General features: G+C 37.3%; 1 protein-coding gene and 1 gene segment (V, D, J or C); both read right to left on the reverse strand.

The window, feature by feature from the left end:
• LOC148646937 (Ig kappa chain V region K29-213-like) overlaps nt 1–26,330 on the reverse strand; it is a 619,354-nt gene that overhangs the window by 214,162 nt on the left and 378,862 nt on the right.
• LOC148646940 (uncharacterized) lies at nt 11,417–22,146 on the reverse strand. Its single transcript, XM_088608846.1, has 3 exons — nt 21,860–22,146; nt 12,644–13,167; nt 11,417–11,952 (listed from the first exon to the last, which is right to left on the reverse strand). Exons 2-3 carry the CDS (start codon nt 13,158–13,160, stop codon nt 11,432–11,434), a joined length of 1,038 nt encoding a protein of 345 aa, XP_088464972.1. The 5' UTR covers nt 13,161–13,167; nt 21,860–22,146; the 3' UTR covers nt 11,417–11,431.

A 26,330-nucleotide genomic window follows, 5' to 3' on the forward strand; every position in this document is an offset into this window, starting at 1 on the left:
AGCAGTGTGTAGCCCTAAATGAATGATGTGGCAGTACGCTCACCACACACCAGCTCTTAGTGGGGAGGAGAGCAGAGTGAGGGAGCCAGCTCAGAGAGGGGGGTTATTAGGAAGCCACGATTGGTAAAGGCCATGGGGACATTTGGCCAGGACACTGGGGTAACACCCCTACTACTTTTGAGTAATGCCCTGAGATGTTTAATGACCACAGAGGGTCAGGATCTTTTTTACATCTTTTTTTTTTACATCAGTTTTACATCTCATCCAAAGGACAGGACCTTTTTTACAGTATAGTGTCCCCATCAAATACTGAGGCATTAGGACCCACACAAAGCACGGCTCCCCTTACTGGTCCCACTTACACCTCTTCCAGCAGCACCCTTAGCTTTCCCAGAAGGTCTTAGCAAGGAAGAGGTAAAGGCTCATTCCATACCTAAAGGTAAGGAAAAGAAGCACAACATTTCGGCCATGGAGCCATCTTCAGGTGAGAAGAAGAACTGTATTGGTCTTGAAGAGCTACTGTATTGTTTGGGTTAGTTTTCCCACAACATGCTGGCAATTGTGATGCATTTGCTGGATAAATGTAGTCATAATCAAAATTGTAACATTGCATTGTGACTAAACCCTGGTTGAAAATAACTCCATGCAGTTTCTGCAAAATTTAACACTGTTAAAAACACTATCCTTAACCTTGCAGCTGAGCTCTCGGTAACTTCTAGGTGCTGTCAGTGTACAATGTAATAGGCTATCCATACACTCAAATGATCATTGGTATGTCTTAATTATGAGATAATTGACTATCTTATAATAATGAGATACTTTACTGTCTCACAGTTAGAATATAATTATTTTGGAATTACAAGATACTACAGTATATGATTTGTTTTCCTTTATTTGAGCAATGTGCTATCAAAGTCTTTAAGCAGAAATAGTGGGGCAGCTGCCAATCAACACAGATTGAAAGACACACTATTGACCCAGGTGCCTCTCAGTTTCCACACAGTAAAAGCTGGTTTATTGAAATATGTGGTGGTGCTGAGTCAGTGCAGAAGAGGAAACAAAGGAGAGACAGAGCTCCACCACACCTGCAAACCTGGAAAACCACAGACGGTAGTTCTCAAACAACCTTGAAACAACTTTGTATTCTAGAATTGATTGCTGTAAACCTTACTTACTGTCTGTACCTACTTACTGTACCTAAATCCCAGATTGTTGTTATTATCATTCTTGTGCCTGCAGGGTATGATGTTCTGGACCATGAAAGTGTCTATGTGTGCTCGTAGAAAATAAACCTGCCCAGTTCATGTCAGCAACTGTGTCGTGACTTCGCCTACAGAACATTAGGCGATGAGGATGGCTGTGTAGGGATTCAAGGAGTCACAGCGCAGTTCAGAGAAGGATTGAGATTAGTTTAACAGGTGACGAAAAAATACATTTCCCCCACAGAATCCTGGATTCCAGAAGTGTTTTATAGTCTGCATATAGCCATGGTCACCCTGTGTTATTACCATGAATGTGTCTTTATGAAACAAGCAGAATTACGAGTCATAATGAAATAATACAAAATATTTCCACTAAGGGCACCAGTCTCCTTATACCTGCCCTGCAGACACCTGAAACACTACGCAACACCTGCAACCTTCAAACATAACAATTCCTGAAGCACTGCGTCCCTGTGCTCCAGAAGCATGCTGGGATCGTTTGTAAATCCTGGCTCAGCAGCTCCACTGACAGCAGGAACTTGGTTTTCCTTGGAGATCGTCCACTGCTATACTGATCTTGCCCGGCTGTGCTCAGCTTCTGATGAGGGGGCTGGACTCTCGTTTGTGTACAATATAAACAAACACCACATAAATAATCTTCTTACTTAATTAGTGTGGACTGTAGTTCAGGACAGCATTTTTTAACTTCCTGTCTGTTAGAGGGGTAGTGTAAAAATACTTATCAATTACTCTCAAAAATGGAAATAGATAGATACTTTATTGATCCTGTGAGGGAAATTGAAGTGCAACAGCAGCTTAACGCAGACAACACAGCCACAGTGTAACGAATGATACAATAATAATAATAAAACAATACATACAATACAATCAGTACAGTGAGGGGTGCACTAAAAGAGTTACTCACAGTCCAGGACACACAAAGAACAAACTAGAACAGAACAGTATGCAGAAAAATCGTATTGCACATATGAATGTAAATATAGATATACATATAAATATAAATATAAATGTATTGCATGGGTCCCTGGCATATATTGCACAAAAAACAGTTGTAAATGGGAAAAGAAAAGGAACAGATGTAGCAGTAGATGTGTAGATGTGTTCAGTCTAGAAACAGGTCACTGTCAATGTTGCCTCTGCCCAGACGCAAGGTCGATGCGTTGTACAGTCTTCTGGCACAAGGCAAGAAGACCTCCTGTAGCGCTCCCTGTTGCACTGTGGATGAATCATTCTATTGCTGAACGTGCTCTTCATTTCTACAAGCCTGTCATAGAGGGGATGGGAGATGTTGTCCATGATGGCCTCTAGTTTGGACACCATTCTCCTCTCAGCCACTATCTCCAAGGGGTCCAGGTCAGACTCAATGACAGAGCTGCCTTGCATGAGCATTTGTGAAACACTACAGAATTGAAACAGATGTAAGCTCACTGCCATTTAACAATTTCCAGGCACCACTAAAAGAAATAAAGCCAAGTATTTGTAGCTTTTTAGATTGGTCCTGACATCTTTTGTTTCTTTTTTCACTCACACGAAACACAGTCACTTGCACTATTTTGATGCAAAAAAAAGTTTGTTTTGAAATATGTTGATTAAAATGATAATCAAATCTACAGCAACAGACCTCACTAAAACGCACGCTGAATATCAAAAATCCATGTTACAAAGGGTGAGAAGAGGTACAGTACAGAGCAGAACTATTTAATTATAATTAGACTCTGTGGTTTTGTTTGGATGTATTTACTGTACCAGGTGCCAGCAATTGATTATTGCTTCTATTTTCACACAAAAAGGGGCAGGTAATTAGAACTGTTAGACAACCTTTTAAACTGCTTCTAATGCAGATAGAATGAACGCTGGATGTGCGTTTCTTTCTGCACAGGATGCCATTGAAGGATAAGGCCATGCTTGCCCTGAGCCTGTGTAGAGCATGCAGGCAAGCCAGCCAGGAGCCCAGTGCTGTCACTGCCCAGCTAGTGAGGACTCTGCTCATGTCTGGTTTCCACAGCACTGCTGCTGGTATTCAAGCCCTAAGGATATATTCACAAGCCATCAGGCTCTGAAGACCATCAGTAGTGAAACCAAGTTTTTTTTATGTTGTTTTACATTTTGTGTGAAACGTAAGAGTGCAGAAGAAAAATAAAGAAAGGAGGCTGACGAGCCAACGCAGGATGAATAGTTTACAAAATGAAAAGAATACATAAAGAAGAGAGACAAAAACGAACAAGACACAAAGGGGAAAAGGGAAAATGAGAACCGCCGTCTCGTAGTACAGGGAAGCAGGAAAAACAAGCTTTTGTTTAGAGAGCTGCGACCGCTCGCATGGAGATTGGAGCTCTAATGACAGAGCAACGATAGTGCAATTCAAAGAAACTAAACAGGGCATCTAATTAACAAGATGATGAAAAAGGTTTGGTTTAATTGAACGGCATACTGATCGAGTTGTAGTGACGGGTGTGGGGCCTGGGGCGGATGCTGCCATTGCCAGGGGCAACAGGAGGACGCAAATTGCGCCCTGCTGGGTGTGACAATGTGTGAACCAGCGCAGTGACGGTTCAGGAGTTTGTGTGCTATTAAACTATTTGATAATAAGCACTACCAGAAAGATGGTGTTAATGAATGAAACATGTTAGTAACAGCTCAGGGACATGAAACAGTATTTTGCTCCCTTAAACATTGAAAATATTTTAGAACTTATCTCCTTCCCACCAGCAGTTCTTCATTGCAAAGTACTGAGGCAGGCTAAACCGATGTTGTACTATATAAATTACCAGTTGCGTTCTGTGAATTTCTATTATATTAATCACAACACACTTAGATCTAAAAAGTGTTTTATTTAGAGCCAGAATAACATACTGTAGCTGTCAGATTTCCTGCTTAATATGTAGATTTGCGCGATAATGGATATTTGCACATATTGCAATTCTACCAAAACAGAAACATGCATGTTTTAAAAGGTTGAGAAATTTATTTACATGAAGGAATGGGGGGAAAATGCCAAACAGGGCAATAGGCAAAGTTATAAAATGTAATACAATCTCTCCATTAAGTGCATGATCAAGGTTGCTGAGCATATGACATCACAGAAGACCAGATTATGATGTCACTCATGGAATTTTGAAGTCACCAGACAAGTAGATTTGCTTCTCAGTCTGAAGTCAGAGTTGCAATGGGAAATATACAGAGCTGTTTCCAGTGTGTGTCCTGTCATTGTACACTATGGGACTGTCAGAGAAACACAGAAGAGAAAGGAGCAAGAACTTCTATCAACCAAAACTCAGAGACAAGAGAAGCAAAGCTTTCAGTGCCAGCAAGAGAGAACACAGACCCTACAGTGTCTCGGACAGAACTACAGAACAGGCCTGGGCCACTTAGGAATCTATACTAGAGAGCAACCCCATCCCCACTGAGCTCACACAGCACAGAGACGGAGAGGAGAAAACACCAACAGAAGATAATCAATAATCAGCAAAAACACTAACAAACAGTCTTGGCCAACAATGACAATAACTTCAAAGGAGAAGAATGAAGGAGTTGGAGGACAGGGATGAGGAAAGGACTCCTAAAGAAAATAAGGACATGGGAAACAAGGAGAAAGAGGGAGATCCTACAGATAACAATGAAACACCAAAGGACGAAAATAAGCAACACGGTGAAAATGGTGCCAGGGGTGAGGATGAGATTGAAAAAACAAAGAAAGAGCCAGCAGACAAAATGTTGTTTGCAACACAATTGACAAAGGTGAGGAGATACAGGAGATGTAGAGCAGGGCACAAAAAGAGAAAAATACATTGGTGCCATTTTCCTGGGAGAAGAAGCTTCCTGTGGAGCAGACACAGAGAGAAGCACACCCAGCCCCTCTGAAGCCCTGCTGCGCAGCTGCAGTTACAGCCCCCTGTAGACACACACAGCTCTGCAGCCAACACAGAGACCCCAGCTGAACTGAGAGGACAGGAGGCCACACTGAGGGAGACCCCTGCGTGCCCCTGCACAGCCCTGGGACACGAAGGGCTAAAAGCTTTAGAAGCACAAAAGAGACTTGAGCCCGAGAACGAAGAGGGAAACATGAAAGATGAACTGAAGACAAAGGAAAAAGAGGTGGGCCCATGCTTAACACTGAAACACAAAAGGAAGAAAATAAACAACATGGTGAAAATGGTACCAGTGGAGAGGATGAGAGAGAAAAAATAAGGAATTAGCCAGCAGAAAGAAATGCTGATGTTTTTTTAAATAATGACAAAGGTAAGAGCAGAGTGTCAGAAGATAGCAAGGAAGTGACACCACACAGCACTGAACCCCTGCTGTTGCTCGAATCACAGAAACAGAGACCACTCTGCTCTACTGGAACTTCACAGAGCCCTGTTCCTGCCACACTGCTCCTTCACCAACAGGAGAATGATATGGAGAGACAGACAACAGGAACGGAGTAGCAGGAAGTTAGAAATGAGTCTGAATGTATTGACAGTAGCCAGGAGAAATAAGCAAAAGATGCAGGACAAATATGTGCTACAGCAAACACACACAGAGAAGAAGATACAGTATGACAAAGGATGGGGTGGGAAGACAAATGTAGAGCAAACATAAATTCAGCAGTGTGCAGACCAGACACAGGAAGAAGGATTCCAAGACCCTGTGAAGCCACTGCTGTTCCGCAGCAGGACAAAGGGAAAAACAAAGAGACTGCAGCAAAGGCAGGAGGGAGAAATATCAGTGATGACTCAGTATCCCCACAGACCTCCAAGGTGAGGTCAAGTACCCCAGACAGAGGCAGACAGAGTCCTTCACTTTCCTCTGAGCCCCAGACATAACAGAGGAGAAGGAGCACTCAAAGCACGAAGGAAAAGAGAGATTTAGTGGCAGAAATGCCAGCAGCCCTCCCACCTGACAAAACACCTGACGATGTGGAACAAGATGGCGGGTCAAACGTATTCAAGTTGAGCTGCTCATGCTTCCCCAGAGCCCAGCCAGCACCGCAGGGGAAGGATCTGGAGCAGAAAAAAAAGAGAAACTTGGTGGAAGTAGGGGCTGCACCTCCCCCATCACAGAGAACACCAAATAATTCCTGCACCATGGAGACGCAGTTCAATTACCCTGCTGAGACAGAGGGATAAAGGAAAAGAGGGAGAAACAAAACTGACAAGGAGGAGAAAGTGTTGCAGAAACAAATGAGCAGAGCAGCTACTGTACGTTGACACCTGAGTTCATCATACTGACAACCGGCTTCCACACTGGGGGTGGAGAGGTCCTCTGATCTCACAGCCTGGGCTAGGGAGCAGGGGAGCTGGGGAGCACGTGTCTTCGTCCCCAGAAAGCCACTCCAATGCAGCTCACAGGGGGATATTGACAAACAGAAGCGCGGAGACTTTCAGGAAGCAAGAGGTCACGTCTCTTGTGAGGCAACAGTCTTCAACTCAGGGGCAGCAGCAAAGTTCAGAGTGGGTCCCCACTGGTGGGTTCATTCCAACATTTGTTTTCTGGAACAGTCAGATGAGGGGCAGAGGGTGGAGATGGTCCTCCTGCCCTGTCCAGGTCACACCCTGCTCCCAGGCTCTCCCTTCCACCCACACAGACAGGGAAACAGAACACAGGCAGTCAGGGAGTGACCATGGACCATGGCCCGCGAGACCAGCAGACAGGAGATCTAGTGCAAGATCAGTAGGTGTGCAAGTAGGAAACATGGAACTCAATACATCCATAACCAGACAAGCGAAGCCATGACCGTCAAGGCATTAAACAGCAGAGAGCAGAAGCATACCTGACCTCCTGTGACGCACTGAAATGACAGTCTGGCCCCGGTGGGAAGAAAACTCACGAGTGAAACTCCTGCCCAAATTGCAACGGGGGGGGTCTCATTAAAATGTTAACTTTCAAATTATTTTAGAGGTGGTAGATACTGATCTAAACTATGAAGAAACACATACAGTTATAAGGTAAACAGAAAATGCAACCCTAGTGTAGATTCTTAAGGAGAGAATAAAATCTTACTGATCCTAAACTTCAAGGTGCCAGAAATATAGATATTAATGACATTTAATACATGGCATTTTTTAAAAGGATTCAGATTTTTCCTATTCAACCAATGCAATCTGTATCCTACGGATCATAAACTTCAATTTTATTTATGTCAGTCAACATTATCTTGTCATGTAGCTATAGCTACACAGGTATAGTACACTGTGCAATTGATTATCTTTATAATTATTTAATTATATATTGCAATGATTTTGTATTAAAAATTGTATAGATGAAAATAAAACAGCTTCATTACTTTAAACATACACTCTACTTCGCCCTTCATACAGTGTGAATTCATTTCTGGTCTCATGTGATATATTTTTGCGTTGGAAGTGAATTCAGGTAAAGTGTGCTTTCTTCTGAAGCAGCCTACAGGATACCGTACACAGTATCTCCTGTTGAGTCTTGTGTTTCTCCAGCACACAATGCAGTGCTTTTCTGGTGTACCCAGCTCAGGAGAACAGCCTATGACATAATTTATGGAGACATCAGTTCAGGCAGCGTCACCCAATCATGGCACGGGTATATCCAATATTTCCATCCACGTGGATGAATTTGTTTTGCCCTCACTGATATTGTGTTTTAATGTCCTGCCTTGCTTAAATTTCTCTTCTACTTTATTTTCATAAGTCATTTTTGCTTGCAGTTATATCACCCTGCAGCTCTCAACTGGCTACCCACTGAAGCTCAGCAGGGTTGAGCCTGGTCAGTACCTGGTGAGTAGTACCAGTACCAGTATGTGTGGATTTACAGTTCAAAGCAGTGGAACTGATTGCACTTATAACTGTTCATAACGGAACCATCATTGCTTTTATCTCTAAATCCCACACAACTGATCCTAATGCTTATCATGATTCTGTTCATATTTGCTAAAAATTGCAAGATTTCATTTTGACTAAACCCCAGTCAAAAGTAGATCCATACAAATTCTGCAGCGTTGGATATTGAGACCATCATTAAACCAGCCAAGCTCACTGTAGCTTCTAAATGTGTATAGTGAACAACATAACAGGTTGTACATACACTGACGTAAGCTTTGCTATTTCGTAAGTACGAGAACAGTATCTCGTAATTACAAGATAACAAATGATCTCATAATTACGAAATACTTTTCTCGTAATTACTGTTATGCCGGGCCCGTGGTCGGTAAAGGGGCACGGCGAATTAATTATTTCTGGAGTCTGTTCAGCGGTCCCCAGTAAGGCATTTACTGGATGATGATAAAGGGAAATAGAAGGAGGGATATTAGATGGCTGTTATGCGCAAATGAAGCAGGTAGGGCCTTGCCTTGCAATCTCTAGGAAACCATTATAGGCATGGTGAATCGGAGATTCTCAAAACTTACTTTATATGATTGGAAATGAATACGTGATCGGATCAACGGAATGCTGAGAAGAAAGAAGTGTTCTTTTCCACTGGTTTAACAGTCTGTGCAGCAACAAAACAATCCATTTAAACAAGAGATTGTGGTGTTTCTTTTTGCCCATGAATAAATAAAGTATTTTTGTGTTGAATTAAGTGTCCTTCTTTCAGTTGGGTAAGCTTGATTAGCAATGAAACAGCACGTGGTCATTGTTATGATTTCTCTGTTTTTTATCAAAACCCTCAACTCATTCACTTGTGGTTATTTTGAAAACATTTTGACATGTTTCTATTAACTACATTGCTGTCGATATTGTAGCAATAGACAGAATGAAACACTTGGAGTTTGTAATGTAGGGCACTCTGAATGAGTTAAAGATTGATGCAGGACAAATAAATGATTTCCCTCAAGCTATACTGTAGTGGCAGTACAGTAGCAGTTTGAAATTATTCATTGTAGTTAAATCATTTAGCTTTGTACATATTGTGATATTAAGAAATATCAACAAATTCAGTATAGTGTCCATAATATTTGCTATTTTAGTTTTTCAAAGAAAACTCATCCCAACAGCTGGGTTTGAACCCCTGACTTCTCACATGCAAGGCACATGCCTAAGCCCCAGACCTACACACTGCTTAACAACTTAAGCATGATGCAGATGTTTACAAAGAAAGTGTACTACCATGATAAATTGAGCTATATTAATATAATTATATTGTTATTAATTTACACAATTCCATATTATATTCCATATTAATCAAATTTTTAAAAGTATGTGTGATTTTACTGTTATAATGAGCGCAAATATTCATAGAAAGGTTAAAACATTATAATGTTTTATGAAGTATATAAACTTATTATAGTCAGAAGGAGTAAAAATGTTTCCAAAATAAAAACAATATGTAACCGAATAAAATACTTTGATGCTTAAAATGTTTAGGAAAAAAGTGGATTACTGGTGTGTATTTTTTATTTAAACTACCAATACCAACCATATACAGTTTACATAATATATTTATGTTACTAAATTAATATTGTTTATGACCTTCAGACATGTTATGCTCCTCTTCTTTTTAGGCTCAGCTACTAAAATTTCCCTTTTGTTGTAAAATTCCATATTAATATTCAATATTAAGTGGATTTAAACATGCACAGTAAAGAGATTATATGAAGCAACCAATTACACACGTACGCCGCCTGTCGGTCATTTTGGCCAGCCAATCACATACTGCGGTATAACGCGCTAAACTGCAGATAATTTCACGCAGTATGGGGTTTTACCGTGCATTTTGAATGGGTGCATCTGTATCTAGTGCTTCTGTTTCTACTAGATTATCTATATAAAAATCCTTTATTATACTGTACATAGATTACAAGACAAGGGTGTTCTCTTCCCCCTCTTCTTTTTAATCTTAATCTTCACCCAAAAAGACCAGACTGGAGCTATTGTAAGTACAGTACTGAACAGAGCTTGCTATTCTCTGTTTTCTAGGGAAGTCTGTTTTCCTGTGTAAAGAATCCTTTGGTTAATAAATGGCCTCTCCTGGCTAGTAAGTGCATTTTTAAAATGGAGAGATTCAGCAGATTCCCTTCATTTAGTGGCATTTGGGTTTACAGTGAAAGATTTAACCACAGGTTGTATTCTGGTTAGTTTAGAGGACTTATCTTTTATTTTGGGATATTGTAGGCATTATAAAAATTATTGATAACTTTAGGCCTCTGAGACACATTATTTGAAAATTTGTACATACAATAGTATGACTTGTGTGAGGTATGTTTATACTGTGTGTGCATTAGTGTGTGCATTGTCATTATTAATAAATATTTGTTAATCCCTGTGTGCCTGAATTATCACTCTTTTCACCAAAGCTGTCCCAGAGAACAAAGAGCTCATGTGCCACTAACTATACCAACCACTCTGGTGTATTTTTGGCCACAATGTTTTACAAATCTGGGGATTATGATTATTTATTTCATTTATTGATTAATCTGCTTGGTCATTTCCTGATATTTTGATTTTTTCATTTTCACAACTCCCTATTTGTAACTGTATTAGCCCCTCTCTGTAAGTGCACTGTTCACGTACTGTGATATGATAAAAATGTTTTATAATATACTGTATGGTTGATGTCTGTTATGCAATAATATATTTAATTTAATGTTTACTTGTACTATTTTTATGTTTCTAGAAGTTCCTGATGAAAGACACATTTCTGATTTAAGTGTTATTGTGTTATATAAATGTAAAACATTATTTGTGCAAACTAATGTGCACAAAACCAATGTAATTGCCTTGTTTTATTTATCCCAATAATATCATCAGGCTTCTTCATTCACTGCTACTTTATTAAAAGATTACATTGAGAAAGCATTGTATATGACATTTAAAAATAATAATCAGATAAATTTCAAAATAAGATTGCAGATATAAAACTAATGCTAATGCTTTGATATTCTTAGACATATTTGCATTTTACTGAGTGTCAAATACTGATAAATGTGAATGTAAAACATACAGTAGAGGCAAATCTATACAGTATGTCAGCCGACATCTCAACATTTCTACCAAATACTGTTTCCAGGGAGAGCAGAGTACAATATAACTTTCATCCACAGTGAGCTTGTAACCACAAAATACAGTATTTATACACTTCAGTTTTCATTGGAACATTGGATTAGGATTAGGATTAGAGCTCTGTACTGTATAAGAGTTAAACTTTTTTCCCATTGCAACTATAAAGTCACTCACTAGTATTACACAACAACAGTACCTTGTTTTATTTATTTTTTAATTGAATAAGTCATTAATTTTATGATTTTATGACAAGCCTGTTCATATTAATGATACAATAGTTTCCCGATCCTCTTGAAAAGAAATGGCTTTCTGTTTCTCGTTGTCTTCTCTCAAAGCACTTATGAGTGTTGCAATATCTTCCTGACAGAGAAGATGGTATTTTTCCATGCCCAAGATTTCACACAGTTTCAGAGAGATATCCTGTAGAATGTTAATCACCACATCAAAGATGATGACATACTCAGTCTGTTTCACCAACACCTGGGCTTTCCCTGACAATGTGTTGAGCATCTGTGTGGCATTCCTCAAGTCTTGCTGGACAGTCACCATGTATGAGATCTTAGAGGAAATGTCTTGAATGTCATTCTGAATTTGTCTTAAGCATGCATCAGTGTTGTTGAGCTCCTCTCTCTTCTTTTCAACCATTTGCTCATATTCCTCTACTCTACTAAGAGATGTGGTGACATTTTCCTCAGATGTCCTCAAAGCCATTTCAACAGTGTTGGCAGCCTCTGTGGCATTGTTTAAGTCCGTTTGATTGACACCAATCAGAGTAGCTCCTGAAAAATGAAAAAAGGAAAAAAAAAACAATAGTGTATTATTTTGTGTCCAGGAAAGACCAATATGAATTGATATTTTCATATTTTATTCTCATCCTTGTGTGAAAGCACATTCACCAGAAACCTCTGGGGGAATAACCTGCTTCTTTCAGTCACCTGACCAGTTGCTGGAAGATAATTGGCCAGGAGAAATTTAAAAGTGGGAAGTGGAGGCTTTCTGGGTAAGTCAATGGAATTATGTCTGCCATCTGGAGAATAGAAGGCCTATTGGCTCCACTCAACATAGAGAAAAGGACTGACTGACCACCAAAGGGAGACTGAGACTGTGTAAATATTGTTTTGAAGCCAGTAAGTGGCTTAGCTGCTTGGCTATGATAGTCAGAGACTTTATGCTTCGGACTACACTTTTCGATGAAGGTTTCGTTTTGGTATTTGGTTGTGGCTGCTTTTTTCTTTATTTCACTGTAGTGTAAATAAAGAACACTAGTATTTTTTAACCTTATTGCTGTAACAAACTTCTGATTCCAAGTAACTTTGGGGTCAACTACCAAAATATGAAGATACTGTATACATGTGTACAGTAAAATGTGGATACGTATATATGTTGATTCAGTGGTAGAAGCAATTTTGGCACTTCTTTCTACCAAATGTTATTATTACTGTACACTACATGTCCCCTTTCAGCACTTACCTATTATAGTCCCAATAATAGGAATAAACATCAGTCCAATTCCAGTGTTTCTAATAGCTTCATCATGCTGCATTCTGGCTTTAATGTCATTAACAATCTGCCGTTTGGACTGAAAATTACTTTTTGCTGACTGCAGTTCATTTCTGTGTCTCTCCAATATTTCAGTGTTGGCTGTGAGCTGGTCTTTCAGGTTGGCCAATTCTGTTTTCTTGCTAACACATTCTCGTTGCAGCCTGCCCTTCTCCATTGTCAGCTCCTCACAGTGCTTGTCCACCTTTTCCACTTTGCATGTTGCAGCTTTATCTGATCGTTCTAGCCATTCCTTTGCTGCCAGAATCAGTTTCCTAATGTCTGCATGTTCCTGCTCCATGTGATTTCTGTCCACAACCAGGAGAATCGCAAAGAGATTCTGCAGTGAGAGGACACCTTCCTTCATGGATGATATAACAGCCTCAACACATTCCTCCAAGTCTTCATTGCAGATGACAGCGAGTGTCTCTTCAGTTGACACTGACATGATTTCTCTACAGAAGAGAAGTTTCAAGTATTAGAGTTCAATAAAACAGCTATTACTACAGATTTAAGTTCAATATTGTGAAACATGCAGATGCAGCCATTATAAATGAATGGTACAACCCCGTATCGTGCAAAATTATCTACAGTTCACCACGTTGTATGGCAGTACGTGATTGACTAGCCAAAATGAACGACAGGGGTCTCATGATGTATTGGTTGTTAGTGAAACGATATAATCATTTAATCTCTTTACTGTGCATGTTTTAATCCACTTAATATTGAATATTAATATGGAATTTTACAACTAAAGGGAAATGTATGTAGCTGAGCACAAACAAAAGAGGAGCACAGCATGTTTGAAGGTCATAAAAAATATTAATTTAGGAACATAAACATTATTATTAAATAAAAAAAATATACAACTGTATTCACTTTCTTCCTAAACGTTTTAAGGTATTTCATTTGGTTACATGCTGTGGTTAGTTTGCAAAAGTCTTTATGTGATCCTGACTATATTAAGTTTATATCATTCATAAAAAGTTATAATGTTTTAACCTCTTCTATGGATATTTGCGCTCGTTATCATAGTAAAAAAACGCATACTTTTTAGACTTTGATTAATGTGGAACATAACATAGAATCGTGTATCTAAAGAATTTAATAACAGTATTAATTTAAGGATCTTAATCTATGTATCTTTATAGCTGGTAGTATTACTGTAATCCACTTTCTTTGAAACACGTTTTATTTTTAATTTGACTCATTCACGCATGTTGAAGTATTATGTACACTATATTAACATTATTTTGTATATATATTATAACATATTCACTGTTAAGTTATATTAATAATGAAATAAAAAACGTGAATACTGTTAACTCTTCAACCGGTTTAATTCAAAACACTTTATTCAGTGGGGAATTTCACAGACGCCTCAAGCCTTAAAATGAAATCGTATATATTATAATTAGGATTGAGAATAACAAAGTGGTATTAAAAATACCACTGAAACTATAATAATGTGTCTGGTCATTATTAACGGTATCAATTTAATTATAATAATTTCAAGCTTCTTGTATCTTTTTCAGAGTCATTGTTTTCTTCAGTTTTCATGAGCTTTTCATATTAAAATACTTATTTATGAGACACGATGTTTCAGATTTCAATAACTTTTCCCACTAGCTAACACTTCAGCTAACACACAGAAGCAAAATGAATATAAAATGTACCTGCAAGAATAGCGATTACAAACATTAAAAAACATGCTTGATTTATACTGTTATACTGTACAGTGTATCAAAAGAATCTATGGTGACTACACTGCCCACTAAACCTCTTTCCCACATTTTCACGGGGGCAAAGTCACGTAGCTGATTCACAGCTGGATGCAATTTTATCTAACAAAAATTCAGATATTTGTTAACATATTTACTTAAACTAGTTCAGGTGGGTAGCTGTGTCAGCATGCATAGGCTGCAAAGGAACAAGTAATACGTTTATTCCATGCTGAAAAGAGAAGAAAGAAAACAAAACGAGCCTAGAAGGCTCCACGGCCAAAACATTGTGTTTTCTTTCTTCTCTTTTCAGCATGGAATAAACCTATTACTTGTTCCTTTACTTAAACTAGCCATCTCAGTAATCTCACTGTGTTAGTCTCACTGTACACCCCAGGGCTCATTCAATGTTCACACTTCCAGCAAAATAAAAAACCCATTTGCCGCATTGTTACCTTGCATCAGGTGGGAAGGAAAAGTGCCTGCGGTCATTTTTTCACTGACAAAGTTAATGTAAACTTAAAACACAAACTCTGTTTAACAGAGCCTCTTGTAAGAGCTAGGTGACTTTCTGCTATCTAAACCAGTTTTTACAGCTTTTAAAATCACACAATGTTTGAACAAGGCAGGAACACGTCATTGTGTCTTATTTTTTATTTCATTTTTAAAAATAAAATAAATAAAATATCCTGTTTTTTTCTTAACACTAGTTTTTCCATACTGTACTTCTAAAACGTGAACAAAGACGTGCCACATGCAAACAGCATGATGTTGCATCGTTTTAAAGCCACTACAGTACAGCTTGTGGGAAATACATTTTATTCCTACTGCATCAAAGGCTAACTCATTCAGAACACCTGACATTACAAACTCAGTTTTAAAAGGAACATGTCAAAATATTTCCAAGTAATCACAAGTGAACAAGTTGATGGATTCAATAATAATAAAGAAATCATAACAGTAATCATGCAATCCAACTGAAAGAAGGACACTTAAATCAATATGAAAAGACAGTTAAAACACTGTCTTTGAGTCTTTGTGTGAGCTGTAAGTTCTTTTAACTTCTTATTTAAACATTTGAAACACTTAAATTAATATTTAATCTTTATTAGCTTAAATTAAAAAAAATTAAAACTTATTTTAAATTAATCGAATCCCAGGTGTGAGTTCATAATACCAGAATTACGTATCCCCACATCTTCGAAACGCCTGATCATTTACTATAAAGCTTTCAGTGCTTTGTTTTTGTATATTCCAATCGCAGTGGGGGCAGGGTGTGTGGGGAAAGGTTTAGGCTGCAATTGAATGGAGGTTTTTATTTTTCACACCTTAAACATTGTTTTCTCTGAAAGTGTTTTCTTCCCTCTTAAGCTGATCTTTTGCTGCCTACATATGCCTATACAGCTACCTACGTGAATTATTGTACTTGACTGAGAAAGCTGTAGAGAACTTAAAATTTTTATTTTCAATAAATTGTAAATATGATGTTTACATTGGCGTTTTTATAAATTTTTCACTTAAGTGTATGGAGGAATGTCAGCTGTCAAGGAAAGCTCCCCCTTATCCCCAGACTGATAAAGCAGTTTTGAAGTGTTAACTATCTAGCCATTGCGAGCCACTGCAGCAGCAACAAATAAATAAAAAATAAACATTTAACTGTTTAACTGTAACAAATTGTCATGTTTCACATACATGTGAAACAATCATGACATTCTCATCCAATCAATGTTTTGATGTTTTTTTTTATTTTGAAATTGTGATCTTTGACATGCAGGTGTGAAGTAGAGTTAACAGCTTCAGATTTAAAAAGTTATTAATAATATCTTCCGTGTTACATTAGCATTGGAATGTTCTTACAAGTGTAAGTGTTTTTCAAAGAAATGTTTATTTGTTAGAGGAAATATCATGGTGACAGCTAAGATTGAACGCCTGGCTTCCAGCATACAAGGCACACGCCTAAGCCATTACACCACACACATAATCACAATGGTAAGTGTTAAACTGATGCAGACATGCACTACTGTAATAATTTGAGCTATATGAATATAATTATAACATTATCAACTTCTTTAGATATGCGATTCTGTATTATATCCCTATTAATCAAATTCTAAAAAGTATGCATTTTTTTACTGCTATACCGAGCGCAAATATTCATAGGAAATGTTAAAACATGTTAACTTTTTATGAAGTATATAAACTTAATATAGTTGAAGGAGCACATAAAAGCTATTCCAAAATAACCACAGTATGTAACCGAATGAAAGACTTTGATGTTTAAAATGTTTCGGAAGAAAGTGGAATACTGGTGTGGATTTTTTCATTTAAAACTACCAATACCAACCATATACAGGCTACATAATATTTTTATGTTCCTAAATCAATACCATTTATGAGCAATCTTTGGGAAAACATTATAGGCATGGTGAATCAAAACTTCTCAAAACTTACTTTGAGTGATTGGAAACGAATACGTGATCGGATCAACAGAATGCTACGAAGAAAGAGGCGCTGTTTTCCTTTGGTTTAACAGTCTGTGGAGCAACAAAACAGTCCACAAGACTGAGTGACTGAGACAAGAGAGTGTGGTGTTACTTTTTGTCAATTAAAAAATAAAGTAATTTAGTATCGCAACAGTTAAACTGATGCAGACAGTTACAAAGAAAGTGGACCACGGTTATACTTTGAGATTACAGCCTATCCAAGGTCATTCATTATTAATACTATTAGTAATATCTTCTGTAAAGACTTTAATGCATAAAATATTAATGAAAAATTGAAATATTTACAGATGCAGCCATTCAAAGTGCGCGGTACAGACACCGCAGTACAGATACCGCAGGTATGATGACACGCGATACCGCAGTGCGTGATTGGTTGACCGACAGGGGCACTCGTGGTCCGTTGGTCTGTCGTAGAAAGACTTACTGTAAATGTCTTTACTGTGCCCGTTGTAGATATTGAATTTTACCACTGAAGGGAAATCTTAGTAGCTGAGCATAAAAAGAATAGGAGCATACTGTAACGCGTGTGAAGGCCATAAACGATATTAATTTTGGAACGTAAACATACAGTATATAGCTGGTCTCGGTACTTTAAAGAAAAAAATACACACCAGTATTCCATTTCTCCCTAAACATTGTAAGCTTCGAAGTCTTTAACTAACGTGATACCGGAGTCAACAAGCATACTTTTAGAATTTGATTAAAAGGGAATATAATATGGAATCGCGTATCTAAAGAATTGAGATATTAATAATAAATTCTAAAAGTATGCTTGTTGACTCTGGTATCGCGTTAGTTAAAGACTTCGATGCTTAAAATGTTTAGGGAGAAATGGAATACTGGTGTGTATGTTTTCTTTAAAGTACCGAGACCAGCCATATACTGTATGTTTAAGTTCCAAAATTAATATCGTTTATGGGCTTCACACGCGTTGCAGTATGCTCAGGCACTAAGTAAAAGGAGATGCTATGTATTGCTTGACTAATTTTAAAAACTAAGTTATAAATATAAAAATTGCAGGCGCTGCTCTGGTGCGTCGGCTCCTACACAGTGCCTGTCTGCCGTAAGCATTACAATATACATACAGTACCCAACACTGCTTGTACCCATCTGTCATGCAAATAAAACACCTTGAATTGAATTGAATTGAGGGGAGAAGGGGGGGATACTAAAGCCAATACTGGCTCAATGGGCTTTGACGTGCTAATGCGTTGGTTTAACGGTCCGGGTGTGGCAGGCTTCCAATGTCAACTCGACTCGATTAGAAGACAATGAACGTATTTTAGCCCTAAATGAATTAATAGCAAACATGGTTTACATAAAATACATTTTTCCAAGAAAGTTTATAATAATACGATCTATAGTTGAAATCTGAGCCTACTTTAAAAATAAAGGAAAAGCATTTTCAGAGAGCAATCACGCTGTGTTTATGTAGAAAAAGTGATTAGGTTTATGAGCAATCTAATTACCTATTCGCTTAAAACGCTATATAAAATAAAGTTTATTTAGATGAATGATCAGTGTCGCAGTTTAAATAATGTGAGTCAGGAAACTAACACAGCGCCACCGGATTTAATAACGCAATAAAAACGCTATAAAATAATGTGACACAGTACAGCACAGTACAACAATACTGACCATGACTTTAGAAGCATAAATTACCTTACACTCAATTTAAACACAAGCTGTCTTTCTGTATGAACCTCTAAGCTGGTTCATACAGAAAATGTAGAAATGCATTAGCCTGATCATGATTAAAAAACACATAATTAAACACGCGTTTGCGATTTAAATCAGAACACAATTTAAATCAATATAAATGTTTATATTGTAACGCATACTGTCCAGCCTCCATTTCTCTATAAAAATTTACTGTTGCACACACACACACACAATAGAAGCAGGAACCGCTGTCAGAAGGGAAGATATATTCAAAATATCGCAAATATCGATCATGTTGCGATATTTTGAAATATAAAAGTCAGTTGATTGTCCATAATATCGCTTACCTATTTTTTCGAAGAAATGTTTGTTAAAATAAAAGTCCAGCACCAGCTGGATTCGAACACACAACCTGCCAGTTGGTAGTCACACACCTAGACCAGTAGGCTACAAGAGAGCTCGCATGATCAGGCAGGCGAAACAGCCCTACATAGCTCTGCCGCAGTACACAGATATAATCATACCGTTATTAAATTCTTTAGATACGCGATTCCATATTATATTCCCTTTTAATCAAATTCTAAAAGTATGCTTGTTGACTCCGGTATCACGTTAGTTAAAGACTTCGAAGCTTACAATGTTTAGGGAGAAATGGAATACCGGTGTGTATTTTTCCTTGTGATATTTTAAGCTCTAGTTGAATGATAGGTGTCGCATTTTAAATCATTTTCGTAGCTAGAAATTATGAAACGCCCTGTTAAAAGCAAGGAAGTTTTTATGCCCCGTTGAAGTAAAACAAAATGCCTGACAAAGTATGGCTTGGACAGATTCCAAGTGCTTGTACAAATGTGCTAAATAAATTATACTTTGAGTATACAGCTTGTCCAAAGTCATCCATTATTATTACTATTAGTAATATCTTCAGTAAAGGCTTTGATGCATAAATATTTCTGATAAAGGTAGGTTGTGTACTTTTGTCCAACTGAGCAATCTTGCTTTCATAAAATATACCAACATTTTAATGACTGATGATTAACATGCTGTAATACACAGTTCAAAATTAAAGGCTCAAATGCTGTACATGAGAGGTTAAGCTCCCCCTGGCGGTTTTACAAGGCGACGCCGGATAGTTAGTCACGTGACACACGTGAAACGCGTGATACCGCGTGATACTGAGACACGCCCACCGGGGTATGCCGCGAAATACCTCACCAATTTTGAATGGCTGTATCTGTATGATGGAAGTGGAAGGTTGTGTACTTTTGTCCAGCTGAGCATATAAATATACTGACTTTTAATGTTTAATGATTAACATGCTGTAATACACTATTTAAAATTAAAAGTCTAAAGAGTATACAACTTAAATTCTTAATTGGAAAAACGATTGCCCCTTAGTAGCGACCGGGATTCAAAACCCGGTGTTTTTTGGCAACAGCTCAAAGGCTATACATGAGACAGTAAGCTTTATTAGCTCCACCTGGCAGTTTTACAAGGTGATTCTAGATACTATCATAACATACGGTATGATGCGGTATGACGCGTTGTGTTGTGCCACGCCTACCAAGTTTTACAGCGCAGCGCACCACACTCTTTGAATGGCTGGATCTGTAATTGAGCAATAAACTACTCAGCAAGTTAAAAGACAAAAGATTCCAATTACTGTATTTACAAACTGAAACACACAAAGTTTGCTATTTACAGATTACAGATTGAATTCATATTGGAATCTTAACATTATAGTTTTGAGCATGTTTAAATATAGTATTTGCATGTATTGTATGTTTTTACTTCTGTTACCAGTTAATGTTATCATCTATTAATGAATGTGATAGTTTTTCTTCTTTCCTTGCCTTATTTTTAGATACTATCTTAATATGTCAGTTTTCAATTACTTTTTATTGAGACAAACCATTGATTTGCTCCATCAGGTATCTTTAGAAGTGTACAGTATATTTATTTAAAGTGGAAGATTGCCTCTTCAGATTAATTACACCCGTACCTCTTTTTATGAATGTCATCTATATTTCATATCACACATAGCTTTTACTACTCCATAGGCTCTCTGCTAGCTCTCACCCATACTAGTTAGTGGTATATGAGGTGTACAGTACACTCGATATGAAATGAGTTGCATGACACCTTCCTCTTTACTCTCTACATTTACTGGAGCTTTCTAAAATTTCCTTTATATTGCTTCTTCATAGTTTGAAGTCAGCTTTCATTATTTCAAATTTGGGTAACAATTCATGTTTCAAAGCATTGAATTTTCATAAAAAGAACATTTGTAACAATAGGTATAGGTCTATTAAACTTATGATTCGTGTAAGGTAGGGGTGTCAGCTAACTGCCGCAACTTTTTGTGCACAACTTACTGAAGTTTAACTTTTATATTTTTCACACTGTTAGTGGAGTGAAATACTGTAGATGTTAACTTGTTTGGTTTATGATACATGCTGCTTGCAGGCTGTGAAGCCTAACTATAGGTAACTATAAAAATCAAGGAAACAACAACATGAAGTGTATTAATAAGGTGTAGGGCCACAATGTGACACCAGAACAGCTTCAATGCGCCTTGACATACATTCTACAAAGATCTAGAACTCCACTGGAGGGATGTGACAGTTATTCAGCATGATTTTGTAATTATTGGCATTTATCTTGTCCTCTTGTCCCCTGGGGGGATTGAGTGGCCCTTAACCATGTCTGGAAAAAGCACCCCACACAATACCAGAGCCACCAGAATCCTTTACCATGGAAAACAAGCACTTAGGCCTGTTGACTACTTTTGGAGTAATCTTTTAAGTAATTCATTGTTTATCCTTTAAGATTTATTTTTAGATTTAAGAATTATTGTTAGGTGTAGATAAACACTTCATATCCCTGACATAATTAAATAATACAAGATTGTTCACAGATTGCAACATATAAAAAAAAAACTTTTACTGCTTATTTTCCAACATGCATCATTGCATTAACTTTCACTATTTGTTTTTGTATTGCAGCTGCAACAGTCACAGATTTTTGCACAGGGACTATTCTAGCCACCTCTAGGACTGTCGACAATATCAGTAAAAGATTTGGTGCACAGTTCCAATAGTTCATTAGATATAGTAAGTTAAGTAAAATAGTTTCCAAGGAAAAACTACAATAACAACTCAAATTGACTCTCAAAGTGTTGGGTATGTATTTTACTAACAATCAGTGCATTTCTCAAATTAAAAAAAAATGTTTTCTCTGACAATTGAATTGTTATTGCTTACCTTTGTTAACACTGTTAAGATCTGTGAGTAGTGTAATCTGTAGATTGTTCTCGTGCTTCTGTGGGCTCCTGGCTGAGAGTTCAGTTCCCAGTACTACACACAATACCGATACAAAGCTGCAGAGCTTTTATCTTAGAGAGATGCACTTTCACTTTCAATTTCCTGTAACAGGAGCTGTGTATTAACTTACATATTCCATGACTTTTAACTTTTAAGAATGTATTTTGATGTAATGTTTAATGTTTAACTGTAGCATTTGGAAAGAAGAATACACTTTTAAGTTACCTAAAAACATGTCTTAAGTTGTAATATGTAATTGTAAACTTAATACAATTAGATTTTTATTTATTACTGCACATTTAATCCAATTTATAAAGCAGGGAATGATTTCTAGCTAAGGGCTGCTACTGTACTTTACTATTTTTACATTAATGAACATTGATGTCTTGTGCGGCATCATACATTTTACTTAAACGTCCTTGAGACTTCTCCTTTTTAAATATACAGCATATTCTATCTATGGGGGGAAACTGAGCTTTGAGAAACATTAAGATAAGAGTAATTCAAATACAGTATGTTTTGAATCTGAGATATAGCCCATATTAAAGGTTTACAAGGTCAGGAGACAGACCGTAAAAAACTGTAGATTGTAAAGAAGTGTAGAAAAGGACAGGATGAATACTGCATGATTCAGTAAGTAAGTGATGGCAACAGCTTAACGATATTCTGTTTGAATCACATAACAGTAATCAAGAATATATATATAGTTTTATAGATAAAAAGAAGACCAATGAACAGTGTAAAAGTACAGTAACACAGAACTCTTGCTCAGCAATGAATTGCTATTGTCTGTCTATCACTATCAGGCAGTTTGAACACATGCTTGATATGTTTGCTTTTATATGAGCAGGTCTGAGTTGCATATTGTATCTCTTTATTATTTAAACTGTATGTTCTGTTTCCCTATCTGTACTGTTTTTTACAGCATCTGAGTGTTCCTAACTCTATCGAAATTTGATATCCTTTTGAGTTTCCTTCCCAAGAATGGAATGGAATACAGAATTCCTTCCCCTCTAATGTCCCCCAAAATGGGCAGAAGACACAAAAAAACGGAATAGCAAAATACTCATTATGCTGAACAGTCTCTAAGCATGAAAAATAGTGTAACGTCAGCCCTACAAGGTTTCATCTGCATAACAGACTGGGTGTAGAAAGGAGACTGAAATTTTTATAGTTGTTCTAGCAATAGATTTACAGTAGATGTATGTAAGAGGTGTATTATCGACAGATGCAGCCATTCAAAATGCGTGGATAAACCCATACCGCATGCAACTACACACAAGCCACTGCGTTGTACCACGGTACGTGATTGGCTGGCCAAAATGATCAAAAGGGGCACTAATTGGTCATTAGTGACCATTTAATCTCTTTACTGTGCATGTTTTAATCTGCTTAGTATTGAATATTTATAGGGAAATTTTAGTAGCTGCGCATAAAAAGAAGAGGAGCATCTGATGGTCATGAACGATATTAATTTATGAACGTAAACATATTATGTAAACTTTAAACTGTAAACCATATTAAGTTTATATGCTTTGTAAAAAATTATAATGTTTTAACCTTTTCTGCAAATACACTCGTTATTGCAGTAGACAAAAGCATACTTTTCACAATTTGATTAATAGGGAAAATAATGTGGAATAGCATATCTAAAGAAATTATTAACGATAAAGTTATATTCATGTACTGTAGCTCAACTAGTAGTATAATACACTTTCTATGTGTGCTTCAGTTTCAGTGCTACCCATGTGATTATGTCTGTGGTGTGATGGCTTAAGTGTGTGACTTATAAGCCTTAGGTCATAGTCTGTTGCCATGAGTTTTCTCTTAACAAATAAACACTTCTTTGTTAAAACTAAAATAACTATTTTAGTAAAACTAAAATAGCTAATGGTATGGAGACTATTGTATATTGACAAGTTTTATATTTCTAAGTATCACAGCATGTTCAAAGCTAAGTCATTTATTTATAACAACAAATAATTTGAAGCTGTGCCTACTGTCATTATTACTGATAATAAATATTATCGACACTATATTGAATTTGTTTTTCTTTCTAAATATCATAAAACGTTCAAAGTTAAAGGAGTTAAGTGATTACCATTTTCCATGAATACTTTCGCTCTTTATCACAGTAAAAGAAACTCATACTTTTCAAAATTTATTTAAGCAATAAGTCACAAAAGGCCGTGCTATATCGTGGATATAGTCACAGTTAAAAGGTATTGTTAGGCCGGACGTGATGCGGAGGGCTGGCAACCCTTTTAACTGTGACTATATCCATGATATAGCACAGGCCTTGAGTGTCTTTTTGCTTTTATAAAATGGTCCCCAAATATGTGATTGCTGTATAGAATGAATTTTAATTAAAAAATTGTATTTAAATAGCTTTTAAAATCATGCAATGTCTAAGTTAAGCAAGAACACCTCATTTTATCTCATTTATTATAAATGAGCTTGTCAACGTGGTGACGTCACCGACTTTCCCTCTGAATAGCTACCAGGGACCTCAGCCGCCAGGGTAAGGAGAGATCGTCCTTTAGCTCGGCTGGCTGATACAGATGGTAGTGATGTTAGAGGCCCGGGTTTGAGTCCCCGGCTCATTACTGTATTCTACCTTCTTTGTAAACGTTATATTTTTAATTTGACTCATTCACGCATGATGAACCATGATCTTGATATGCAGGTGTGGAGGTATGTAGGTCTGAAGTAAAGTTAACAGCTTCAGATTTTAAAGGTTATTAATAATATCTTCAGTGTCGCATTAACATTGGAATGTTCTTCCAAGTGTAAAAAGAGGTGATACACAATGAGTCTCCTCTATAAATTTTCAGTTTACAGACAGTCCAAGATAATTTATTATGAATAATGTCTTCTGTATTGCATTAAAATTGGAATGCTTTTCAGAGGTGTAAATCCACCTATTTTCTAACAGCTTTATCCAGGGCAGGTAACAGTGTCACCCCTCCCCCTTCCCTTTGCCTATCTGAGCTCTTTTTAACCCTTCTGTGCCCGAATCGCAGTGGGTGAGAAAAGAGAAAAAAAGGGAAGCCTGTTCTTTTTATGGTCTGTAGGACAGGCTGTGCTCCCACTACCAGGGACATCGAACCCACCCGTCACCCCAGGGGACCAGCTAGTATTATTAATCCCTAATAACTGTAATGTTGGCCATACGGTGTACGTGTTACTGAAGCTGAAAGTTTAGCCTTTGTCACTAATGAAACCACTAAATAAAGACATAAATATAGAAATCCCTACATTGCAAACTCCAAGTGCATCATTTTGTCTACTGCTACAATATCGACAGCAGTGCAACAGTTACAGCAGTTACAAGGAACACATCAAAATGTTTCCAAAATAACCAAAATTTAGTGATTTGAGGGTTTTGATAATAATAGTAAAAAGTTATAATGTTTTAACCTTTTCTGCGAATACGCTCATTATCGGAGTAAACCAAAGCATACTTTTAGAATTAATAGTGAATATAATATGGGATAGTGTATCTAAAGAAATGAATAACGATATAATTATATTCATGTACTGTAGCTCAAATAATAGGCAGTAAATAGGCAGTGAAAACATTTGTCAGTCTGTCCGTGGGGGGAAGGGGGACTGTTTGCCTATTCTACTCTGAGAATTAGAGGGGGAGGAAAAGTGCCAGCGGTCATTTTTTTCACTGACAAAGTTGTGTGAACAAAAACTAGAGTATGCTTAAGAGCTGATAAACTGGTTTAATTCAAAACACTTTATTCAGTGGGGCAATTTAACAGACACCTCAAGCGTTTGAAAGGCTTCCTTGAAAATCTAAAATAGCAAATATTATGGACACAATATTGACATTTTTAGAATTTGATTAATAGGGAATATAATATGGAATCGCATATCTAAAGAAATTGATAACAATATAATTATATTCATATACTGTAGCTCAAATCCTGCTAAACTAAAAATTAGACACAAGAAGAGTATTATTGGACAATGTTGTAAGGCCCTGGTGGAATTCCTCTGTAAACTGAAGAGTTAAAGAGGAGACACGTTGTGTATCGCCTCTTTTTACACATGTAAATAGGAACATTCCAATGTTAATAAGACACAGAAGATATTATTAATAATGTAGCACTTTCAGGGTCACGTGGGTTTGCAGCTCTACACCCTGTGGGCCCACTGTGTACATACGTTCACAATGCGAGAAATACTGCTCAATACAACTTCATGCGAACAACCCGCATAGGTGATATTTAGAAATATTTATTGTAGTATTTTCGGGTTTGGCGAGGATGGGCACAGTGATTCAGACACTCGTTGACTGAAAGATGGCGCTTTTATTTTTCGGCACAGCCAGCCCTCCCGAGCCACGCAGATACCAGCTAGCTTCAGGACAGCACTGCTAGAGTACCACAACTTACATTCA

The sequence above is a fragment of the Lepisosteus platostomus genome, chromosome 16 (assembly GCF_059453375.1).
Source record: "Lepisosteus platostomus isolate fLepPlt1 chromosome 16, fLepPlt1.hap1, whole genome shotgun sequence".
In the NCBI taxonomy this organism is placed as follows: Eukaryota; Metazoa; Chordata; class Actinopteri; order Semionotiformes; family Lepisosteidae; genus Lepisosteus; species Lepisosteus platostomus.